Source organism: Nothoprocta perdicaria, unplaced genomic scaffold (genome assembly GCF_003342845.1).
Source record: "Nothoprocta perdicaria isolate Ctin4 unplaced genomic scaffold, notPer1 scaffold_40, whole genome shotgun sequence".
Taxonomy (NCBI): Eukaryota; Metazoa; Chordata; class Aves; order Tinamiformes; family Tinamidae; genus Nothoprocta; species Nothoprocta perdicaria.
Genome location: NW_020455644.1, coordinates 4,723,191 through 4,736,591, shown reverse-complemented (window position 1 = coordinate 4,736,591; position 13,401 = coordinate 4,723,191). Strand labels below are relative to the sequence as shown.

The 13,401-nt window shown below is 38.5% G+C and overlaps 1 protein-coding gene across 3 annotated transcripts in view; it reads right to left on the bottom strand.

Moving 5' to 3' along the window:
* Positions 1 to 963: 963 nt before the first annotated feature.
* NEK11 (NIMA related kinase 11) overlaps positions 964 to 13,401 on the bottom strand; it is an 86,540-nt gene continuing 74,102 nt past the window's right edge. For all 3 annotated transcript variants that reach the window (XM_026045542.1, XM_026045543.1, XM_026045545.1), the window contains one exon: positions 964 to 1,986. In XM_026045542.1, coding sequence (XP_025901327.1) covers positions 1,767 to 1,986 — 220 coding nt within the window. In that variant the 3' untranslated portion in view covers positions 964 to 1,766. The remainder of the gene's footprint in view (positions 1,987 to 13,401) is intronic.

The window sequence follows — 13,401 nt, the reverse complement described above, 5'->3', positions numbered from 1 at the left end:
TACRTTAAAGCTTTTGTGATCTTTTTTCATGTGCAACAAGCAAAAGTTCTGCTCATCAGAGAGCCACCGCTTGCCTGAGGGTAGTCTGCATGGCTAAAGCATGATTTCCAAGCTGTACAGGTTGCCCTTTAACAGGTTCCCAAATGTTTGACTTCTCCAGAGAGCTTGACACATTTCTGTGCAGTTGTTTTTCTTGCAGATTTCAGGAAAAAAACACTTGATGAGGTGCTTCTCATTAATAAAAAAGTGATTGCCTGCTTACAGAGGTTGTTTTTGAGGTTCTTATGATAAATCTGTCTGGATCACAACCAGAGATAACAGCASTATATCCCTCTGATATTATTTCCACAAGATATAAGTTACTTATTGCTTGGCTTGCCAACTCTTTAGTCCTTGTAATATCCAAGCACTTCTCCTGCATCTTGATCTTTGGCAAGTTCCATTTTTAAATCATCTTGAACATGGAAGAAACTACCCACACTCAACAGTGAAACAGCCCATGAGTGCAAGTACAAGGAGACATAGCAGCAAATAGACTGAATCTTGATGGAGCATCTGTGGTAAAAGTTGTCTGTCCACCTGGTGGATCTGAACAACCATATACAAGAAAAAAACAGACYRGTACCACTGCTTAATTTACAGTCAGTTTCTGTATCCATAGCYGTAAACAACTTGTTTCAGAATCAAATACTAACTGTTCACAATATTCACATTGTTTTTTCATTATTTATTTTATTCTGTATCTGAATACTGTCAGAGCTGTAGCACAAGAGCAGAAAACACAAGCATCAAGATTGCTAGATGATTAAATCGAATTTGGCTTACAGTTCACTTGAGAATCCTCTAGATAGCAGACGACTGATTTGTTTTATTTTAATGTTTTAGACCAGTGGATGAAGGACTTCAGAATGCAGGGAAAGAAAGAAGGAAAAGGTAGGAGGAAAACATTAGGTATATATTGGAATAGTTGAAATCTGAAAAAGTATGATGAATAACAAGAGGTGAGCTTAAAKATGGGATAAAACATTAACAATATCTGTGCACAAGCCAGAAAATCAGTTTATTAGTTCAACTAAATTTAATGTAGAACTGTCAGAAGTTACAAGTATTCCCATTTACCAYAGTCAGTGATAGTTCAGGCATTACAGCTTTCTATATACACATACACASATAGAGATACGGCCTAACATTTCTCTCTATGCATATACATACATAGTTCTGTGCAGTATGTACATATTTTCACATTTCCCTTGAAAGTCACGCAGAATAAATGTAACCCTTTGACAATCAGTAACAGCAACACAATTCTGACTGAGTAGTCAAACCTACATATTTATGTTCAAGGATAATTCTGCCAAAGTGACACAAAAAATACGTGCTTGAACGTCGTAACAATCAACTGCTGTTACTGCAAGAATCAAGAGCACTTGGCTCCAAATCCTGCACCATTTCTGTCAGAGGCAACTTTACCAAGGACTTCTCAGAGTGCAGCACTGAAGCCTGACCAAGACCTGAAAGAGTATCTTCCTTTAAGCCCTAGGTCATGGAAAAGGGATGCTGATAACAGTGAAATCTCTCCTCTGCTTTTGCAAGTATCTACAACTTTGTGCTGGTAACCTTTAAAGTATTTGCCCACCTCTCACTACACAGCGGGGAATATCAGTGTTTACTCACACACCTAGGTACTACTGTTATCCTCAATGGCAATTCATGTTGACCTGAGGAAGGTTGCTCAGCAATTTCACTTAGTTTTTCAGTGCTGCAAGTTATTGACATACGTTTGATGACTGGAGACATGCATCTGAAGCCTGTAGCTGTTCCTCAAAGTAGAGAAGCTGATCCACCTCGAAGCAGTCACTTGCCCTAGGGACCACTTTCTCCAGACTCCTCCTCACCTCGTCCTCTCTGGCATTCTGCTGTCTTGCTTGCTTGAGGTACACGTACACTTTCTCAAACACTTCCTCTCCCAGCTTCTGAATGGCAGATCTATGGATAAATGTTACAGGGGAGTCAGGTAAGAGTTAATTCATACTGTATATTAAAACACRGAAAAGCTGGCCCTGGTTTTGTAAAATGTTATAACTAGTTTTAATTAAAAGTATAATGACATGCCTAATTTGTCCAATTATACAAGGAACTTCAATTTCCTATTGAATTTCKCTGCTGTTATTCATAACATGAAGTGACAGCCCAGGAGTAAAAACTTGGCCACAGTGAAGTCACAGAAATTGGCCATTGTCATCACTATCCAAATTTCCTCTTCTTGCCTAATTTAACATACTGGTCTACCTACACCAAGTCCAGTACATATGTGCTTATACATGTGCCTCTGGATCTCATCAGAAAYGAAACAAACAAAGCCAGGTAGCAGAACAGCAGTGGCATTTTATGAGAACAAACCCATTTCATTGCTTCATTGCAAGAATTCTTTGCTTTATTTTGCTCCCTATCAGATAACAAAGAAACTGTTTTACAAGATCAGCATGAGCTAATTGACACTTCTTCTTTTCCTACAGCACTATCCTTTCATCAGGAGACAGATTTGTATGTCAGTGATGAAGAATAAACTCACAGGAACTTAATTTATAACAAAGATTCAATTGGAAGCTGAAAGATAATGAACAGATGTTTTCTTAAAGGTAAACTTCTTTAAATTCATAGGTCACAAGCTACATGTCACACAAAATGTTCAACCCAGTGATCAGGTGATGAGTTCACGATATTTTGATGAAAATATTGAAGTCATTTTCTCCTCTAGCATAGCAGAAACTCTATGTATCCACTCCGCATATGCCTGTCAAATGAATTCTGTTCAGCTCCATGTTTAAACAAACTGCTTTGTCACACACAGCAAAAAAATTTCTTCTCACTTTCTCCTGGAATTCAGTAGGGCCCAAACAACGTTCATCACTGCAGAACTCGACTCCTCTGTGGTATCAAGCAGCAGAGGTTGCTGATAAATACACTGTGCACTGCCATACAGTCCTGACAGGATGTTCATCTAGGAGAATTTGAAGTAATAAGCGATATAATTTGTGGGGGGAAGGAGTTTCCAAAGCAGCCYCTTGAGTACAATGTGTCAAGGACATTCAAGGATTCAAGGCAGATGACTGGCGAGGGAAACTGTGGCCATGTAACTGCGGCTATGTATGCAGCCTCATCCTTTGCATTTTATTTCACKGATTTTTTTACACAGCAGGTGACTTGAGATTTGATTTTCTTCCAGAGTCACAGTTGCATGTTTCARGTTAATAATGCCTTTTACTTAGTCAAAAAGCGAGCTGGACTAATTGGGGTCACCTTGCAGAAGCTTTGGCAATTTGCTTAAAAGATTGTCTGATTTTGTTTGGGTAAGTTTGTGTCAAGCAGCCTTTCCTCCTACTAGCATTTGCGAAGATTTTTAAGAGTATTTGCATGAGACAAGCATTCCTTTTCCAAGAAATCCATTGTGGCATGCACATTTCTTCAGTAAAGTTTGTTACCATATGTGAATAAAATTTCTCAAATTATTYTTCCATGTTGAAGTTTACTCAAACCTTTTGAGATTTTGATGATCTACTTCATTTCGCAAATATTTCCTGTGCTGTATCTCTAGTTAGTAARGACATTTAGTGCCATAAGGTTTTACTTAGTGGGTTTTTTTTAATTACAAAAAAAAACGAGCTACTTGCTGAAAGTGAAAGGATCTCACATATGTTGAATCTATGAACTACACTATACTCCAAAATTTCAGCCTAAATATTTGTGCTTGTGCTCCCTTTCCACTGAGTCTCTGTCACATGCTGTTTTCTACAGGCCTAGACCACAGCAAAATCAGAGGTGGATCTCAGAGCTGTCCATGGGTGAGAAGCTCCTCATTTACCAGCAGTGCAGGGAGCTGCCTGGCACCAGCACATGGATCACCATGACTTTATCATACTTATTGTCTCACAGGTACGGCTGCAATATCTCTCATGTGGGCCTTCGAGCTGCGTGCGACTGCTGTGTGCAGCATGCTTGCATCATCCATGTTCTTCCACTCTCACAAAATTAATTTGAAGATTTTTACTTCACTCCTTCTTAAATTTCAGTACGTAACCATGCGTTTTCCTCAAAAATGCAGAACAGCCTTACTAGCATATAAAAGATTGCCCCAAAAGGCTATGAAGAACAGCAGGACCTACAGCCTCTGTGCACTGACAACACATCTAGGCTATTTTCTACCTGGGGGACGTTCTGGGAGGCTGTTCTGATCTCACCAGGAGGAAATACCTTCTCCTCAAATGCTATGGAAATACCTTCTCCTCACATCGTATCTGCTGTCACTGCTTCTTTTTTTGTGCAGATTGGSCATGCCCACTTTTGAGCCACACTTTGGCTGTACATTACATCTCCTGCTAGTTCCTGACACAGGATGAGGAAATTGCAGCAAAGAAAGATGAAACCCCATATAAAAAGCCACAGGACTAAGCTGGAATCTYTGCAGAGACATATCTGATTCAGTCCTGCTTCCTGTAACGAGAAATAGATTTTTTTCTACCAACACTCCAGTTTAAGGGAAAAATAAAACTGTTGGAAATTTCTACTTCAGGCCCTGACAACTGTATAAAGCTAAGTGGGGATTTCTATGACAATAATGTAGATTTCTTCACAAATGTTCATTAGAAATACTGCAGCATTTCTCTCCAAGGGTTAAAAATAAATAGCTGACAAAATATAGCTGAAAAGCTATAGTRGAATCACTGCTAGTTCATCAATGCCATTACTGACTCCTCTGACTCTTTTCAACAAGTATATTTAATTTGTTGGCAGGCCTATCTATTTAAAGATGCAAACTAAAGTAAACACAAGCCTCAGGAGCATTGCTTGTGCTAATAACTGTGACCCATAGACTGGATCTTCTCTGTTTAGTTTGACAGAGCATGCAAATCAGCTTATTGTAGAATAGCTGACACAAAAGAAAATGGCAGCAAGTGTTCATAGGCTGAAATGAAAGAGAGAGGTGACAAAAATTACCAAAAAAAAAACCCCTCTGCTTTTATTAAAGGAGACATCAGGTTCCATTTGGACCCAAGAGTTACATTCATGCAAGTCTATTATCAGAGAACTTCTTTCCTAGGAGCGGGAGAGAGATGGAGGACCTAAGCCAGCAAGCATCAAAAGGATTTTACTGAGTGACTTTTTTATTACAGTGATCAATAAACAAAAAGTAAAACAGAGAAAGGAAGCAACTCCCATAGCACAGGCCCTGATGCCATGCTAATGCATATTTTTCCCTCCATATGAAGCTCTGCACAGGCACTATTATGAATGTTTGCTCTACAGTTATGTTTAGTTACTTCTATTTTACATGTCATGTGGGACACTTGTATATAGAAGTTTTTAAATACTGAAACTTCTTCTAAATGCACTGTGAAAACAAATGCCGAGTCCCTGTTCACCCTCCATTTGGCAGTAGTTTTTGATGATGTGGCCTGTCCTAAATCTGATAGCTCTCTGCACCTCTGCCTAGTCAGGACTTGCAGCACTTCTCCCCTTCTATCCAAGGGTCACTGGTTACTGCTGGGGATTTGAAGAGGGTTCAAACCCACAGCTCCCACAGCAGTGCCATGGTCACCAGTTGCACTGGGGACAAAGGACCCTCCTTGACCTGCGTACGGATGTGTATAAAAACATCCTAGATGTACTGGCCCAGAAGAGAATGAGCGAGCAGGYAGGGTAATTCTAGATGGACTGAGGACTAGGCACAACCTGAGAGAGCTGTGCACATGTTGTTTGAATCAAAGGAGCAATCTGAGGATTTCTACCCCATATAAAACATAAGCAGTCCTTCAAGCAGGGACTGAAGACCAGGCCACCGCGTTGTGTCCACRTTGCTTGCTTTCTTGCAGCAAAGTGCAGCAGATTGAGCAGTAARTCCACTTTCCTTTACTCCTGTCTGCACAGGGCTTCAGGGAGCCCCAACACTCCAGCCAGAGCAGGGAACAGGACTGAGCAGCTACACAACGCATGCATTCCCAACACTGTTGTCCACGGGGGCTGTGGTTTGAAATAAAATACCTTTTGTTGTCAACTTTTGTGCAGCAACCAATCCATACTTTGGGAATATTAACTGGAACAAGCCCCCAAAGCCCTACAGGCAGACAGACAGCTGATTTGTGAGCAATTAATTACAGGCTTCTGGCATGAAGAAGGAACTTAACACTTGATTCTACCAAAGATATGGTATTTCTAAGAAGGTGAGAAGCAGTATCAAGCCCAGCAAAATCACTGGCATTTACTGTTTTGACTCACTGCCAGTAATAGAAGGGAGCTAAATAGGAACTTTGATAAGGACAAATTTATACTCAAGGTGTCTACCTACATCTAAAAACGTTCCAAGGCATTTAGTGAATCTCTGCCCAAATAAATTAATTGGGCTATATGATGATTTGCAGCTGATTTCCTACAAAACTGTGCACAATTACTAAAATTTGACACGATAATAGCTTTGTGTTCTCAGCTGGCTGAGGGAGCAGTAAATCTCTCCCTAGGTGAACAAAGAATTTGCTGTTGGCCTGTGGGGTCTTTATTTTGACTCGACTGCCACTAGCTGTCTATTAACATTTCCTTTCTGGTCTGGAGATCAATTGCAGTACACCTACCTTCATGCAGCACTGACAAAAGCTGCAAAACAAGATTAATGCTTAAGTTTGATCTCCTCCGTGGGTGTTAGCAGCTGGGTTAATATCACTCAACCACTCAACAGCTTGTCATTGTCTGCCTTGAAGGAGAACTACGCCACACATCAGCAGCTAAGGGGGTTTCAGCTTCTCACTTTCAAATGTCATTCAGCGTGATGGCAACTATCATTTAAAACCATTCTGCTTTTCCCTTACCCACCGAAGAAGTTAAGCRGCACTTTTTGCCTGCAAATATAGAGTTTTTGCCAGTGCCTTTAAGGAGGTGCTATGTACACCACAGCTGAGCACACCAGCATAACATCATGCAAGTGCCTCTGGTTCACACACCAGCAGCGACGTCTCATTTCTGCCCTATCAGAAAACAAACACATTGCTCCAAAGTCAAACTAAAAAAAAATCCAAACTACTAATGTTTCTTAAGGCATCCTCAATATAAGCTGTAAAAAAGAAGCTTTCTGGGCATGGGACACCATTCAAGTGGGCTTTCRAGTACGGTTTATCCTTCAGCATGCAGCCAGGCAGCCAACAAGCACCCCATAAGCAGGAGGCAAAGCTGTCATGACCAGGGCTCCCAGGACACAGAGGTGCAGGGATCTCTGGTGCAGGGTGCAGGGAGCTGCTGAGCAGTCCCACGTGCAGAGGGACGGGGAGGTGACTGCGCCGCGTGTGTGGCCACTGCCGCCTCTGGTAAGGATCCAGGCTGAGGGAGYGAGGACATCTCTGTTTCTGTGAGAGAGAATTTTGCTCTTAGCTACTCTGAGCTCTCAAAAAATCCATCCCCCAAACCAACCAGCATGGCTTTTTTTAAAAATCTTTTTTGCCCCCCAGAAAGGCATACATGTTGACTTAATATTGCTATATGATGAATAATTCATCAGTTTTTTGGTGAAGCTATTATGCAAGCTTCCCACTAAGTACGTTCAGAAAAACTGTTTCTCTGGGAATCAACTTTGACGCTGTTTCAGATAGTAGCTTGGGTTAAGGAAGTCCTYTCCGGGGCCAAGGAACAACTGGAAGAAGGAAGTATTAAGATACCTTTTCCCTTCTTCTTTAGGGCATATACACCACTCTAGCCTATATTAGGTGAGCTCCAAATCTCCAGTGTCATCTGAAAAAATTAACAGCCATAAGATTAACTTGCAACATCTGAAGACAGAATATTTAAACACATTTGGCTAAATGTTCTTCTCCCTAACTCAAGTATATGAAGTCCTGCAGTGTTACTTAGGATTTCCACCAATAAAAACAAACAAGATTTGCCCCTATGTCTAGTCATTCATTTATAAACCTAGTATTTTTCTACAAAACAAAAATGCAAACAAACAAAAGAGTGCAATGCCACTTTGCAGCTAAGTAACAGCAACATGAATCCTGGTAGAAAAAAATGCTGTATTTATCTCCTGAAATGATTCTTTAAAAAAAGCCTTAGGAAATTATATATCTTTGATCTCATATACAATACAGTTTTCTAACTGAACCAGAAAATCTTAGAAAATCTTAGAATATCTGCTATAGCATCTCATGGTTTAGTAAACAGGTTCATCTCAATTACCATACAAAAGGTTTGATTTTCCCTCAAGTTATTTTCCTGTCATTCAATATATTGACATTACTGACTATGAGCCATTACAGTTTCTCTACAACTGAAACAAACTGCTCTGAGTTCATTTGCAGCAAAGCTTGACTGTTGCTCTAAAAAGGTCCTTTGAGATCTGGGTAAAGCACATTATAAAGTCCATGATTTATTCTTTGGAAGTTCATTCCTAAAGCTAGGGGAACACCTTTCCATTTCTGACATCTGTTCAGTCCCGAGAACATGAAAAGTACAGTAAGGTCTGAAAAACTGCATACTAGAAAAAGAAAAAAAATGATATAAAAGGCACMGAAATACAACTTGGATTGTTAAGATCAGCCTCTAACTTCACCTCCAAGCCTCAGTGGACTTTGACTTTAATTACATTATTGCTAAATGCGATTTTTTTTTCACTTGAAGAAACAACAATAATTTTTATAATTCATCCTTAATTACTTCATGATTCTTAAAATAAGGAACTTTAATTTGGTTGCAAACAAAAGTCTATAATGTCCTACTTGAAAGACCTGCAAAATCTAAAGCATATTCAGAACATGTTTTCCCATGAGTTAAGAAGATCTTATTATATAAAATTGTAGACACACAGCTGAAGAAATACCAACAATAATATTCTCCATGCATTTCATTTTCTGAGATAAATTAATTTGTAAAATAGTAATTGAAGTTGACATCTGCTCCTGGAAGAAGCATGAAGCAGAATTCAAAATTGTTAGTCKAATTCTAACTAGTGAAACTATGGTATAGCTTGTGAAAAAAGGCAAAGGCTTTTTACTGTACAATACTAAGGGAAAACAAAAAGCAAAACAACAACAGCAACAAAAAAAGCAGCTGGTCGCACCACTTTATTTAGGGCTAAAAAATTAAATCCATATTGGATATGAATGGTTTTCCCTGTTCAGCAAGTGGAATGATATTGTAAATCTTTCATTTGGGGATAAAAAACCTTCCTTCCGGAAGAACTTGGAAATAACTACGGACCAAAACCTCCTTGCTCTAAATAGATGCCATGGAATACTCTCCTCCCTCTGTGTTACCTTTCCCACAAAACAAAATGCAACACAACAAAGCACACTATTACACTGTCTTGCAACACAAAACATTTTGATTTTTCAGTGAAACAAGAAGCAAAATGTGCAAATTTCATGATGAAGGAACAAGTTCTCTTTGAGTCTTCTCAAGGTCTTTTCACAATCACCATTTTCTCTACCTCTCTCCCTTCACCAGACTTGCTGTYCTTTGTGGATAAATGTACAAAACTTACCAGCTGAGTCAAACCTTATTTTTGCACTTCTGAAGCTCTTCCTATTCTAACAAGCCCACTGCTGACACTAAGAATAAGAGAGGAAGCACCTCTGTAGAGACAGAGCTCTGCTTCAGGACATTCAACAGCAAACAGATTACAAGGACTAATATTTGCTTGACAAACTTACTTATTCACAGATTCACAGAATATTTAAGGTTGGAAGGGACCTCTACAGATCATCTAGTCCAACCTTCCTGCTCAAGCAGGCACACCTAGAGCATTTCTACACTTTAAATGTAATTTCAATATCACCTCTAGGCCTGGTACAGATTGAGTATTTATTTTTCAAGAATTAATATTAACAAAGAGAAATAAATAATAAAGAAGGAAAAATAATTATTAACTGATTAAATACACTATATTTCAGTGATAGATCTGCAAATTTGAGAGCAATTCTGTCCTAGTTTCAGAGATGCAGTAATACTGCAGTATCACATTAGCACTATAGTGATAGACAATCAATAATATCTGTGGTACAAGACTTAGTTTTATCTTGCAACTGTTAATATTCTCCTTTTTCAACACAGAGTTGAAACATTTTTTGTTTTATCATCTTAAGAAGCTTAGTTATTGACAGACTATTTCAATCTAGCTCAGTGATAAATTTTACTATTAAATTACAGTCGGTGTTTATGTCTTTAAAGGCTGTTATCTGGGAAACTTGTGGGCTCATCTTTTGGTAGAAGTAATACAGCTTAGGTCCTACAAATAATTATCTRAAATCCATTTCCACAGGTTTGAGTCTCTTTATAGACATTTTGAGATAACCTAAACGCAGTAAAATTGTTTTAAAGAACATCCTATTTTTTTACCAGTGTCACAGCATGCAAAGAGTTTCTAGAAAAATCATCATTCTCATTCATTCAGCATCACTGAGCCGGATCGAGCAAAAATTCAAGGCACATTTAACAGAACACTGATCCAATTTACTTTGTGTATTAATGCATTTCTTTAAACACAGATGTGTCTAAACAGCAGCACAATATACAGCTGCTTCTTGAATCTGGGCATGCAAGTATGGAGTATTTAGCTCTGAAGAATCAATAATTACATACAATTCTCACAAGAAAATCTTAGATAGGAGAATAACTGAGGTATCTCTTATTCAGATCAGTGGTAATTCAAGGTTAATGCTGATTTCCTTTTTCTTTTGCACAGATTTCTTGGGACTCCCCTGATTTAGGGCCTCTCACCAAAATGTGAACTATAAAATTATGGTTATGCTAAACAACCCTAAAAGGTTATCRGAAAAGTAACAGTACTTTTAAGTAAGCCTATCAAAAAGAAATTTTCAAAGGTAAAAAGGTGCTGTGGATCTTAAGATGCTTGGTTATAAGTATATAGATATATGTATGTGTGTGTGTATGTGTGTATATAAATAAAAATATATTATTGACATACACATAAGAAACTTTGTATGCAAAGCTACTACACAACAATTTGGTCAAGGAAGGTCCCTTTCCACATCTGAACTAGAAAAGATTCATAGCTCAAAACAGAATTGTTTGAGCACACATATTCTGGCCGTGCCATGTTACTACTGAGAGAGGAACAAAAGTAAATAACAATGAAGAGAAGACCTATGATACTCAAAATACTCAGAAGAATTTATGCATGCAGCTCTCTCTGGCTCTCCATCAAAACAAGACGAGCTTTACAAAGCTATTTAGACATGTAAAGAGCATGTAAAGTGCAATTTTACCATACTTAGCACTTCTTTCYAAGATGACCATCATTCTTTTGAGGAGAAACATTTCTAATGTGTTACCTTAAACCTGACTGCAAGTACTAGTATCTTCTGGTTTTGTCCTGCTGGCTAACACTCCTACTGTAACCACAGCATGGTCAGCTTGATCCTACCTCCAAAAGCTAAAGCTGAACAGCTCATGAAAACGAGCTGTGCATCATGGAGGGCTATAATGTAAGGAGAGACACCTGCACAGAGCCATCCCTTTGGTGCGATGGCACCCTCAGAAGTCACGGCTGCTCCCTTTGGAATAAYTGGAAATGTGTCATTTCCACTCACCTTCATGCCAGACGGTTTGCAAGTTGCCCAGGTCTGCAATATCTTACCCCATTATCTACTCTTTTAAGCATACARGCTCTGCATTGCTCGCATCCTTCCACATAGAAAAACGGTGATTTGTGCCTCAATGACTTACATGTGGGTAAGAAATTTCGAAAACACTTTATGACGATTTAGGGAAAAAGTGCAGAAGACAAGCAGAAAAAGGAACTGATTTTTCTTTCAGGCAAGCACAGTACTAGAAAGGCAAGCACATGAAGACAAAAGCAAGACAGTAATCAATACATGTTCATAATCCTGGCTAGGGTTATATATATAYACATATATACATATATACATATATACATATATACATATATACATATATACATATATACATATATACATATATACATATATAYATGAGCTGCTTACACTGCTTCCAAGTATGTCTGTGAGCCTTCCAAGGTCAGAATGCTGCATCTAGTAAACCCCAGCGTGATACTTTAAGTGGCACTGTATTGAAAACAGACTATATAATTAGTGCTGTGCAAAAACATCCCCACATTTGCAAACTACTGGCAAAATCAAGAAGCTTGAGAACTGAATAGCTCAATCTATGTATTATGCATGTACAGCATAGAAAACWAGGGAAGTAATGTTTTTGTGAAAAACAAAAAGACACATTAGTCCAATTCTTCTAATGTTTTGACTGTTAGAGACTACTTGACATTTTTAAATGAGTGAGTCTAGAGTCTATACTMATAATTATTTGTGCTTTGCTAATGGAATACAATTTTCAAATTGGATAAAAACTGTCTAGCATTAAATCAATTATGACACTAGTATCCATTTTAAACAACAAAAAAATCCTCAAACATCCAGGATAATAAAATGACTCATGAACCTTTGACATGCAGCTCAGCAAAGAAATTGAAAAAGGCTGGATTTTATTTAAATATTTAAGAAAATTCASAAAATCTTATGCTTTCTTTTAGGGGTTTTGCTCAAGGAATGAGCAAAATGAGCACCAGGATGAGCACCCCCAAAAATATACCACAGCTTCCTTCAAAAAAGCACTTTTGCATATTAGCTAATGTAAGTGCTCACTCACTCAGACTAACAAGTTTGGCTTCTATTTTATTTCAAAGTTCATCTTTTTTACAAGTTCTGCTGCTGTGATGGCACTGGAAGRTGATATTCCTTTTCTATCCATACCAGTAATACGGAAAGGAGAAGTATAAACTTCTCAAAGAACAAGCCATGACCTGCAAGAACATGCAAGCACAGGCAAAACCCGAGTGACAGACCCTCAATCTGACTTTATACACTTACCTTAATGTGTAAGACAAGACAGAAAAAAATTCAGGGAAATGCAGAGTAGGAATGTCACATATACACTCTCAACTGTTCCACCTCTTTCCACATCATGAGTTCACACAGATAGCAGGAACTTAGGAAATATTCCTCAAACTGATATGAATATCCTCTTATGTAGCTATTCTGTTCAACACCTGACTAAACCAAGCAGTCGAATATTGTCGAATATTTACATAATTTTGCTGAACTGGATACTTAGTCCTTGGCACTTCTGCTATGACAATAAATGTAGCAAGTAACCATCAGCATTTCTGCTCAATTTTATAATGAGGTACAGCAAATGAAAAACAAAATAAAACTATTATCCGTTTAATTTGGACTACATGGCTGCTGGCTTCATGCTGCAGACCACTTCTGCATGCAGAAGCCCACAGTTGGGTCCTATATAGCAGACTGGTGGAAAAATCCAAGAAAGCATTTGGATTAGGTCTGCCTGGGATTTCAATATGTAATTYCA